At 38.7% G+C, this 12,409-nt stretch overlaps 1 protein-coding gene across 2 annotated transcripts in view; it reads left to right on the top strand.

Moving 5' to 3' along the window:
- EFCAB3 (EF-hand calcium binding domain 3) overlaps positions 1–12,409 on the top strand; it is a 108,615-nt gene that overhangs the window by 65,421 nt on the left and 30,785 nt on the right. For both annotated transcript variants that reach the window (XM_043584903.1, XM_043584905.1), the window contains one exon: positions 3,957–4,010. In XM_043584903.1, coding sequence (XP_043440838.1) covers positions 3,957–4,010 — 54 coding nt within the window. The remainder of the gene's footprint in view (positions 1–3,956; positions 4,011–12,409) is intronic.

The following is a 12,409-nucleotide window of genomic DNA, read 5'->3' on the forward strand; positions in this document are numbered from 1 at the left end:
CTGTACTTACTTAGAAAATAGTAAGTGGTAAGTTTGAAAACGATGCTATGAAACTTGCCAGGAGAGGCAAGGTAAAACTTGTCTTCGGTCCCCTTGCCCCCACACACAACCTCAATCTGTACTTCTTCAATAATTTTGATTTGCTGTCTGCGCCAGCATTCTTCAATGAGAACGATTTTGTAAAAATTGATGTCTTTGAAAGCCTGATTGTGTTGCAAAAAGAATTTAAGAATAATTTAAGGTATTTTATGTAAGTATCTACAAAATGAATCTTAATAAGAGAAGATAAATTTGAATTCTAGACACCCACACTTAACATTTCCAAACGAGTCCTGTTGTATTTTACTATTTATAAAAGTAAAAAAATCCTCTGAATAGGTCCCATTATATCCCATATATTGCTGTTTCTGTCGCTGATGCCAGAAAACTTTCAAAAATGTCTGTCTGGTAGTTTTTAATCCCAGCATTTAAAATCCTGATGCTGAATTTAGAGATACAGAAGCAATCCTCTAGATCATGTATAACAAGATCAGTGCTCATCAATAAGCATTTATTGAGTCCCAAACACTGTAAAAAAGAAAGAAATTCAGCAATGAAAAGGGACAAAGTTCCTGCTTTTAGCAAGCCTGGTTTTTGAGTATAGTATGTGCTCAATAAATGCTTCTTGATTGACTAATAAAGGTTCTAGTCTCCTGCTTTCTTGATAATTGAAGATTCACAAACCCTAGCAGCTGTATTGAGGTCATTCTCATAATACCCCTCCCAATCTGGGCCACTCTGAAGAAGTAGTTATGTAAAACTATGTAAAACCCCAGGGCACACGAGGGAGTTCTGCAAATCAGCCTTTCGCAAAGCTAAGAAAGCACAGCTTCCCAGTCCCCCCTGCTTACTTTTCCATTCTTCTTCTTTCTCCTCTTTCATTTCTTCTTTTTCCCTCTTCTCTTCTCCCTGTCTCTATGAGAGATTACATTTCTTTCATTCCTGCTTCCACTTGTTTTCCTAGTAGTGTTGCCTTTTTTTTCTTTCCGTCTAGTCTCTATCACACATAAATGTTTCACATGCCCATCCTGCTGTCCCACTGCTTTCTTCACTACGTAAGCCCATTCCAAAATATACTTTATTCTGTGAAGTCCACAGTGCTTTAAAGAAAATGTAGACATTAAAAGTACGTTTCCTCATTTTAGAAATTTCCAACAGTAGTGTCTATTCCACAAATTCCCCAGGTGTTACTACTCAATGTCCACTTCTTTTTTTTTTAATTTGGAGTTTTGTTTAATTTATTATTAAGTTTTTTATCTTAATCCCAAAGTAGTTAACATACAGTGTTATATTAGTTTCAGGTATACAATATAGCAGTTCAACAGTTCCATACATTACTCAATGCTCATCATGATAAGTGCACTCTTTTCTTTCAACTTTTTATTTAAATTCTAGTTAGTTAACATATAGTTGTAATAATGATTCCGGGAATAAAATTCAGTGATTCATCACTTACATATAACACCCAGTGCTCATCACAAGTGCCCTCCTTAATGCCCATCACCAATTTAGCCCATCCCCCACCCCTCCAGCAACCCTCAGTTTGTTCTCGGTGTTTAAGAGTCTTTTATGGTTTTCCTCCCTCTCTGTTTTTATCTTATTTGTCCTTCCTTTCCCCTATGTTCATCTGTTGTGTTTCTTAAATTCCACATATGAGTGATATCATATGGTATTTGTCTTTTTCTGACTGACTTATTTCGCTTAGCCTAATGCACTCTAGCTCCTTCCGCATCATTTGCAGATGCCAGGATTTCATTCTTTTTGATGACTAATATTCTGTTTTATATATATATATATCTCACATCTTCTTTGTCCATTCATCAGTCAATAGACGTTTGGGTTCTTTCCATAATTTGGCTATTATAGATAATGCTGCTATAAATATTGGGGTTCATGTGCCCCTTCAAATCAGTATTTTTGTCTCCTTTGGGTAAATACCTAGTAGTGTAATTTCTGGGCCATAGGGTAGTTCTACTTTTAATTTTTTGAGGAACCTCCATACTGTTTTCCATATCCACTTCTTAAGTTTCCTTTATAGATGTCGGTATTAAGGGAACAGATTTTATTTCTGAACATTGTATTGACATTTCTGTACATTCAAATACATACTACTTATGATTAAAGTTTTTACTTACAAATTTCTGATGACTAGATACACTCGTTGTTTAGATAATGGCACTTTTTACACGTAAGTATCTTTTCTCTCCAGTTCCCATTTCGCCATTTCTAATTTTCTCAGGAATAAAAGCAAATTTCAGTTACTAAGCAAAACAACATGAAAATGACCCTTCTATATGAACAACTTCAAGACCTGCTAATACTTATATTGTTTGACGGTGAACATTCAAAATTCTACTCTGGCCTGCGATGCTGTTTGGGTTGTAGGGTTCTGAATGAGAATTTCTAAAACCCTACTTATTAGGGCTATAGAAAACCTCTAATACACATTCAGGAAAAAAACCTGCTGTGTACAAATAAAGTCTGCCTCTTGACAGAAACAAATCTTCCACGTCACTATCCCAACCAGAATGGTGCCACATGCAGCCTCCCACAATGGAACGGGATGCCTCTAGCAAACTAATGTCGAGGCAGGGAAAAGAAGCAAGCAATAGAGGGGAGAAGGATGAGGGGGAAGGGAGGGAATAAAGATGTTTGGTAGGGTTTTTTAATCCCACATCTGTGTCTTGTGTCAGTATTAATCTCTCCCTTCTCATAAAGAAAATACATCTACTTGATGGGTACTGCCTTCTCCAGGATAAATTACCCTGTATAGCCTTCACAGCCTAAAAATGTGCTACCAAAACCTTTTTCATGTTCCCATAACCTGCAACTGACCTCTCTTGGTATTAAAATAGTGCATTATTGGCTTTATCTGGCCAAACTAGACCAAACTTGGAGAATTGAGCCATTATATCCAGCACTTTTCTCCTGATTTAAGCTCCTTGTGTATAGAAACCCGACATTGTGGGGTGGGGAGGGGAGAATTGAATCCGTACTCTTAAAGTACTTGTTCGGTTGTCGTTCTGGCCAGAGGTTGGGGTAGGGCAAGGGGAGGAGATTTTGTAGTTAATATTATAACAAATATTTTGTGCATGCAGTTCACAGGAGAATTCACTTAGAAAGAAATATCCATGCCATTAAAAGGTATATACTTGGTGAACAGTTCAGAACCAAAGCACGAATGAAAATGAAACAGGGAGCAGGCCATCCCCCTCGAGTCAACAAATTTGCAAAACCTGTTCACTTCTTTTCATCCTGAAAGATGATGAATGAACAGTCTTGCCTTCAATGTTAACTCTATAATGCTTTTCGAAAAAAATTTTCTGGAGTTTGATCCATTGAGGCACCAAAAGAGGCAGTATGAACCAAGAGGTGTATCACCAACTGGGGATGAAGGGGTGCACTTGTGATCAGCACCGGGTGATGTATGGAAGTGTGGAGTCTCACCATATTGTACACCTGAATCTAATAGAACTCTGTATGTTAACTAACTGGAATTTTAAAAAAAATTTTTTTTTTATTTTATTTATTTTTGGTAGAGAGAGACAGCACAAGTGGGGGAGGGGCAGAGAGAGAAGGAGACACAGAATCCGAAATAGGGTGCAGTCTCCGAGCTGTCAGCACAGAGCCCAACGCAGGGCTCGAACTCACAAATTGCAAGATCATGACCTGAGCCGAAGTCGGACACTCAACCGACCGAGCCACTCAGGCGCCCCTATTAACTAACTAGAATTTGAATCAAACCTTTTGAGAAATACAAGAGATGTATCACCTGTAACTGACATTTTCTTCACTTCCCCACTCATCTAAGGAAAAATTAGAAGGAAATCATAGTAGCCTACTATGTTACTTTTCAAAACATCAAAAATGTAAATAATTTTGATTTTTAATCTTGTCTTTAATCTTAATCCTATAAGCAAAAGGACTCACGCCACTACACAAGTTGATGAAAACTGAACACGATGCTAAAGGTGAGTGTGAGGCCTGGTGTGAAGGAATTTAATACTTTGACTCCTATATTTCAATCCCATAGTCCTTTCCCCTCATAGTTTTGTCAGTTACTACCCTCCGTGTACTTCTTGCTAGGTGACTGTACACTATCATCTCTCCAGTTGTTTTTCTGAGCTCCTTTTGCTTTTATAGTCCATACCACACTGCATCACATGTGACTATCTGATATTTTTACATTGTTTTCTAATGGATTCATTTGTGATGAATTTGTTTTTATCTCTGGTTACCTGGTACCTTGTTTGATGCAATTCAGAGCACAATTACATAAAGCAGGTGTTCCTAACTCTGCCACTGAAGAGATTAATTCAACTCCTTGGACTTTAGTGTCCTTATCAGTAAAATGAAAAAGGTGAATCAGGGGGCCTGGGTGGCTCAGTCAGATAAGCATCTGACTTTGATTTCGGCTCAGGTCATGATCTCACATTTTATGAGTTGGAGCCCCACGTTGGGCTCTGTGCTGACAGCACTGAGTCTGCTTGGGTTTCTCTCTCTCCTCTCTCTGCCCCTCCCCAACTCGCACTCATCCTCTCCTCTCTCTCCCTCTCTCCTCTCTCCCTCCCTTCCTCTCTCAAAATAAATAAACTGTAAAAAAAGAAACTGTAAAAAAATATGAACACTTTTAAAAAATGAAAAAGGTGAGTTAGATTAAGATCCATTCATTCTCGGGAAGCCTGGGTGGCTCAGTCGGTTAAGTGTCCGACTTCGGCTCAGGTCATGATCTCACGGTTCGTAAGTTCGAGCCCCCGCGTCGGGCTCTGGGCTGATGGCTCAGAGCCTGGAGCCTGCTTCCGATTCTGTGTCTCCCTCTCTCTCTGCCCCTCCCCCGTTCCTGCTCTGTCTCTCTCTGTCTCAAAAATAAATAAAAACGTTAAAAAAAATAAATAGAAAAGATCCGTTCATTCTCTTTTAGCTGCAAAATTCAAACTTTTGTGGTTGAAAGGATACTATCAAGAAAACGAAAAGGCAAGCCACAGAATAGGAAAAAATGTTTGTAAATTATATATCTGATAAGTGTCTAGTGTCCAAGACCTATATAAAGAGCCCTTATAACTCAACAATAAAAAGACAAATAACCCAACTTTAAAAGCAGGCAAAAGATCTAAATAGATATTTCTCAAAAGAAGATATGAAAATGACTAATAAACACATGAAAAGATGTTCAACACCATATGTCATTAAAGAAATGCAAATCCGGGGCACCTGGGTAGCTTAGTCTGTTAAGCGTCCAACTTCGGCTCAGGTCATGACCTCACGGTTCCTGAGTTCAAGCCCCGCATCAGGCTCTGTGCTGACAGCTCAGAGCCTGTAACCTGCTTCAGATTCTGTGTCTCCCTCTCTCTCTGCCCCTCCCCTGCTCACACTCTGTCTCTCTCTGACTCTCTCTGTCTCTCTCTCTCAGGAAATGAATAAACATTAAAAAAAATTTTTTTAATGCAAATCAAAACCACAAGATACCACTTCACACCCACTTGGATGACTATAATAAAAAAGAGACTTACAAGTGTTAATGAGGGTATGGAGAAATTGAAGTCGTCATATATTGCTGGTGGGAATATAAAATGGCGCAGCTGCTGTGCAAAACAATTTGGCAGTCCCCAAAATGTGAAACCTAGTTACCATATGACCCGGCAATTCCACTCCATGGGAGAGACCCAAGAGAAATGAAAACTTATGTCCACACAAGAACTTGTACAAGAGTTTTCATAGAAACATGACTCATAATAGTCAAAAAGTAAAGACAATCCAAATGCCCATCAGCTGATAAATGGGTATACAAAATGTGGCCTATCTGCACAGCTATAATCGTTCATCCATAAAAAGGAACGATGCATGGATACATGTCACAACATTGATGAACCTTGAAAACATTACACAAAGTGAAAGAAGCCAGATAAAAAGGCCACATAGTATATTATTCTGTCTAAATTAAATGTCAGGAATAGGCAAATTGATAGAGATAGAAGACAGATTAGTGGTTACCTACAGGCAACCAAAGGGGAACATGGGAGTAGCTGCTAGAGGTACAGGGTTTCTTTCTAGGTGATGAAACTTTTTTGGAAGTAGATAGTATATGGTTGTGCAACTTTGTGAATATACTAGAAACCACTGAACTCAGACTTTTCAAACAGGAAGTTTTGTGGTACGTGAATTATATTTTAATTTTTTTAAAAGTATAGGAATGACCCAAAAAAAATCTGCTAAAAAAACACACGAATGCCAAATCTGCACCTGTATACTTGTCAAGCTCTTTTAAGTGGAAAAAATAAACAAGAGGTGGCCCCAAATATAAGTCCTAGCCCGAAAGCACTTTCCATCTATCCAGTGTACCTATCTGTGGAACCCAGCTTATATCCTGGGACCGTAAGCCCCACAGATAAATTATACACCAGCCTACCAGGTCTAAACCACCTAGGATAGGCCCACAAGTAAATTAAGTGAAATCAGCCCTTCATCCCATTTGGTTCTGGCTAGATGACTATTGGCGTAACTAAATTTAACACATGCCTGCCTCCTGGGATATTTAGTTTCTATTAATTTTGATGACTATTAATTTTGATGACTTCTGTCACAGATCATGAAAAGTTGAATTTGGATGAATTTGTCCCACTTGTCTGTCAGCTAGGCATACCTAGCTGGGTAGGCATACCATTTTTTTAAGACTTTATTCTCTGTCCCTAGCAAATAATAGGTATCTGCTGAAGGGATGAATGGATGCATGTATCCATTCATTTAAACTATCAGTGTCAACCATGTGCAAGCACTGTTCTACGTGCTGAGGACAAAAATCCCTACCCCCATGGAACTTACACTCTAGTAAAGAGATGTATGCAATAAACAAATAAGATAATAGTATGACAGAGATTACAGATTTAAAAAAGAACAAGGAAAGAGGGTATAAGGAATGCTGGAAGTGGGAGAAGGTAAGCAAGAAAGGCCTTGCTGATAAAGGACATTTGAGGAAAAAAATAAGGAGGTAAGGGTGTAAGCCATGAATAATCTAGGGCAAGAACACTCCATGCAGAGGGCAGAGCAAGTGTAAATGCCTTTATACAGAGGCATGCTTGCAGTATTTGAGAAAAAGCAAATTAGCCAGAGTGACCAAGGGCAGTATAGGAAGAGATAAAGTCATAGACTAGGAGACAGGACCATCACATTCAGGCACGTAGGCTCTGCAGTGCACAATTCCAGGACCCTGCAATGACGTGTTCCAATGGCAGGGTTGGGGAAACAGGTGCAGTAGTAACAGATCATATAAGCCTTGAAGGGCATTGTAAAAGTTGGATTTTTACCCTGAGTGACGTAGGAAACTACTGGAGGATTTGAGCAGAGACATGATATGATCTGATTTAAATTTTAAAACGATTATCCTGGCTTCTGTGTATAGGATAGACTTGGCAAGGAGTGGATGAGGCAAGAGCAGAAGCAGGGAGACCAGTTAGACAAGAAGTGCAGGTAGAAATGGAGGTGGGGGAAAGTAATTTGGTTACATATATATTCTGAAGATGGAATCAACAGTATTTCCTGATAGATATATTCCCTGATGTATCCCAGGGCCTAGAACATAGTAGGCACACAAAAAAATATTTATGGAATGAGTGGATTGGATTAGATGTGGAATACAAGAGAAGAGGAATGGAACATATTCCAGGGGTTTGGCCTGAACAGGATGGAGTACAGGCCTGGAAGGATGGAACTGCCATTTCCTAAGTGAAGAGACCAATGAATATATTTGTTATATTTGTTGAGTTAGTGTTATATTTGGTGTTATATTTGTTGAGTTAGTGAAGAAATGAATTCAAATATGTATGGATGCAAATATTATGGAAAGAGGAGATACTGGAAATCAGAGTATTTAGTGGTTTTCAGAATATGGGTCAAACAATTTAATATTAAAACTTGCTATCAAGTTGATGCTAGCAAAATTTTCTGATATTTTGGATTGATTCTCAAGCTAAACCAATGAGAGGAACAGGTGGTTGTCACATATTTGTATTTTCCTCTTAGGGCCTATGTATATTGATTCTTGTAATCCCCCTCCCATTCTCGAATCCATGCCTTGCTGGAATGGGATGGGGGTGAGTGTTTTTGCTGTGTATTTCCATTGTTGCTGCTCCAAAAGAACCATCCATGTTGATGTACATATATTTTTAAATTATAACTAGTTGGTCTAAATGAGTAATAGCTAAAATGGTATTGTGTAAAGGGGAGTAAGCCTTTTAATTTCTGCAAATATTTCCATTATCATTAATCTAGACAACTCAGGAGGGAGCAAGAGAGGAACTGGGGATCCTCAGGACTGGGCCATCCCTAAAATTTGTATGCAACCACAAAAGACCCTGAATAGCTAAAGCAATCCTAAAAAAGGAAAACAAAGCTGGAGGCATCATAATTCTGGGCTTAAAGCTAGTATTACAAAGCTCTAATCATCAAGACAGTGTGGTGCTGGCAAAAACCAGACACATAGGTCAATGGAATGGAATAGAGAACCCAGAAAAGGACCCACAAATGTATAGCCAACTAATCTTCAACCAAGCGGGAAAGAATAACCAATGGAAAAAAGACAGTCTCTTTAACAAATGGTGTCAGGAAAACTGGACAGCACGTGCAGAAGAATGAACCCGGACCACTTTCTTACACCATACACAAAAATAAACTCAAAATGGATGAAAGACCTAAATGTGAGACAGGAAATCATCAAAATCCTAAAGGACAAAACAGGTAGCAACCTCTTTGACATCGGCCACAGCAACTTCTTACTAGACACATCTCCCGAGACAAGGGAAACAAAAGCAAAAATGAACTATTGGGAGCTCATCAAGATAAAAAGCTTCTGCACATACTTGTATGTGAAGGAAACAATCAACAAAATTCAAAGGCAGCCTACGGAATGGGAGAAGATCTTGGCAAATGATATATCTGATAGAGGATTAGTATCCAAAATCTGTAAATAACTTGTCAAACTCAGCACCCAAAAACAAATAATCCAGTTAAGAAATGGGAAGAAGACATGAATAGACATTTTCCCACAGAAGACATCCACATGGCTAACAGACACATGAAAAGATGCTCAACGTCTCTCATCATCAGAGAAATACAAATCAAAACCCACAATGAGATACCACCTCACGCCTGTCAGAATAGCTAAAATTAACAAAAGAAACAACATATGTTGGTAAGGATGCCAAGAAAGGGGAACCCTCTTGCACTGTTGGTGGGAATACAAACTGATGCAGCCACTTTGGAAAACAATATAGAGGTTCCTTAAAAAGTTAAAAATACAACTACCCTATGGCCCAGCAATTGCACCACTAGATATTTACCCAAAGGATACAAAAATACTGATTCAAAGGGGCACATGAACCCTGGTGTTTATACCAGCATTACCAAAAATAGCCACATTATGGAAAGAGCCCAAATGTCCATTGACTGATGAAAGGATAAATGAAGATGTGGTGTATATATACAATGGAAGAATAGCCTTCAGAAAGAATGAAATCTTGCCATTTGTGATGATGTGGATGGAGCTAGAGTGTATTTCACTTAAGTGAAATAAGTCAGAGAAAGACAAATACCATATGACATCACTCACATGTAATTTAAGAAACAGATGAACACAGAGGAAGGGGAAAAAAATAAAAAGGGAAGGACTGCCTGAGTGCCTCAGGCAGTTGAGCAACCAACTTTGGCTCAGGTCATGATGTCACAGTCCTTGAGCTCAAGACCTACATCGGGCTCTGTGCTGACAGCTCGGAGCCTGGAGCCTGCTTCAGATTCTGTGTCTCCCTCTCTCTCTGCCCCTCCCCTGCTCACACTCTGTCTCTCTTTGTCTCTCAAAAATAAATAAACATTTAAAAAAAATTTTTAAGAAAAAAGAAAGAGAGAGGGAAGCAAACCACAAGAGACTCTTAACTAGAGAGAACAAACTGAGGATTGAAGGAGGGGAGTGGGCAGGGGATGGGCTAAATGGGTGATGGGTATTAAGGAGGGCACTTGTTGTGATGAGCACTTAGGTGTTATATATAAATGATGAATTACTAATTTCTCCTGCAACCAATATTATATGTTAACTAACTAGAACTTAAATAAAAATTTGGGGGGGAAAAATTAAAGGATGACGTCATCCCAAAGGATTTTGCCTACCCACGTTACCAGAGTTAAGGTAGGAAATAATATTTCCTTCATGCTGACATACCCTGATGATTTCTAGGTGATAAAGAGTGAGAAAAGCCAAAGATGAGGGAGTTGCTGGGAAGTACAGTTTCTGTGCCCAAAAGGAAGGAACATCTCGACTTTCCCCAGTCATTCAATGAACATCTCCTAGGACTCTGTCATAGAACATTGCAGCTTCTGACCTCAAGGTGCTGACACTCAATGAAAGCAAAACAGCCAGGGAGAGAAACAAAGGAATCTGCCTGTAAAAAAAAAAACTGGCCTACTGGGGCAGTATCTCTAACAGAGAGTTAGCTACATTTTTTCTTTTTCTGAAAAGTACCGTTCCCATCAATCTGGTAAATGACAGAACTGGTGAGATTTTCTTCTCCTTAAAGCTCATATATCTTTAACGGTACAAGATGAACTAGACTTTACCCTAATATATTAGGTTTTCAGGGGTGCGTGGGTGACTCGGTTAATTGTCCGACTTTGGTTCAGGTCATGATCTCTCAGTCTGTGGGTTCAAGCCCCATGGCAGGGTCTGTGCTGACAGCCAGAGCCTGGAGCCTGCTTCAGATTCTGTGTCTCCTTCTCTCTCTCTCTGCCCCTCCCCTGCTTGTGTGCGCTCTCTCTCTCTCTCTCTCAAAAATAAATAAACATTAAAAAAAAATTAGGTTTTCAGAACTTACAAATTATAAATCACACCAAGACACAACCTTTTGTCATGAAGTTTTTCTCCTTTAGCAAACAGTACTACATAGAAAGAAGCCTACTACTAATATTCTGCCCATCTAATATTCATTTCCTTCTTATTCTTCATAAGGTCAGAAGAGAATATGAGCCTAGGCAACTGTCAGAGTAATATGGTTGAATTAATTCCCATTGAAAACAGCTATAGACATTCAACATTCCTACTCAAATATCTTCAGGATTCCCCGGAGCTAATAAAGTCCAGAATGCCTCAGCTTAACAATGAAGATGTATATATGTCTAAAAAAAAAAAAAAAAAGACATTAAATAAGTGACATGGTTGGTCTAGGAAACTACAAAAAATGATGGGGACTATGGCAATCAGAAAACATATGGTTCCAGTTAAGGGGATGACAGTTGTTCTGCTCCAGCCAATTATGGCTAAGCAGGAATGTGGGCCCCATGTTTTCCGATCTTTGGGTTTTTCATGAGAAGTCGTAAACTGATAACTCTTAATTTACCCATGTTTTCACTTTTGAAATTCAAGTTTTTAAATGTGGTATAAGCCTAATGAAATTTGTGTGAGGATCAAATTTGCAATCTCTGTTCTATGAACCACACCTAATCCAACCTACCTAATTATTTCTGCTCCCACTCACTTCATGCAATCCTATCCTCTAATGTGGTTGAGCTGTTCTTTGTCTCCTAATTTTCATGATTATTCTACATACTTTTGTTCCTTTTCCACTCTAAACAGCTCTTCCCTCAGTGCTACACATTAAAATTCTACTTTTCCCTACACAGAAGACCTAAAGCTGTAAATGCTTAGAAGAAAACATAGGAGAAAAGCTTCATTGTATTGGGTTTGGTAATGATTCCTTGGATATTATACCAAAAGCACATGCAACAAAAGTAGAAATAAATTGGACCACAGGGGTGCCTGGGTGGCTCAGTTCATTAAGTGTTCGACTCTTGATTTCAGCTCAGGTCATGATCTCATATTTCGTGAGATCAAGCCCCACGTCAGGCTCTGCACTGGCAGCTCGGAGCCTGATTGAGATTCTCTCTCTCTCTCCACCCCTCCCCCACACTCTCTCTTTCTCTCAAAATAAATAAAGGAAAATTTAAAAATAAAAAAAGAAATTGGACCACATAAAAATCTAAAACTACTGTGCATCAAAGACCACAATCAGCAGAGTAAAAAGGCAACCTACAGAATGGAAGACAATATTTGCAAATATTTTATATAATAAGGGGTTAATATCCAGAAAATATAAAGAACTACAACTCAACAACAGAAAAAAAATTAGAAAGTAAGCAAAAGAATTGAATACACAGTTTTCCACAGAAGATATACAAATGACCATCAAGCATATGAGAAGATGCTCAACATTAATAATCCCTAATGATTATTAGGGAAATATAAATTGAAACCACAATAAGATATATGACCTCATACCCATCAGGGTGGCTATTATCAAAAAAAAAAAAACAGGAAAGGATGTGGATAAATTGG

The sequence above is a fragment of the Prionailurus bengalensis genome, chromosome E1 (genome assembly GCF_016509475.1).
Source record: "Prionailurus bengalensis isolate Pbe53 chromosome E1, Fcat_Pben_1.1_paternal_pri, whole genome shotgun sequence".
Classification (NCBI taxonomy): Eukaryota; Metazoa; Chordata; class Mammalia; order Carnivora; family Felidae; genus Prionailurus; species Prionailurus bengalensis.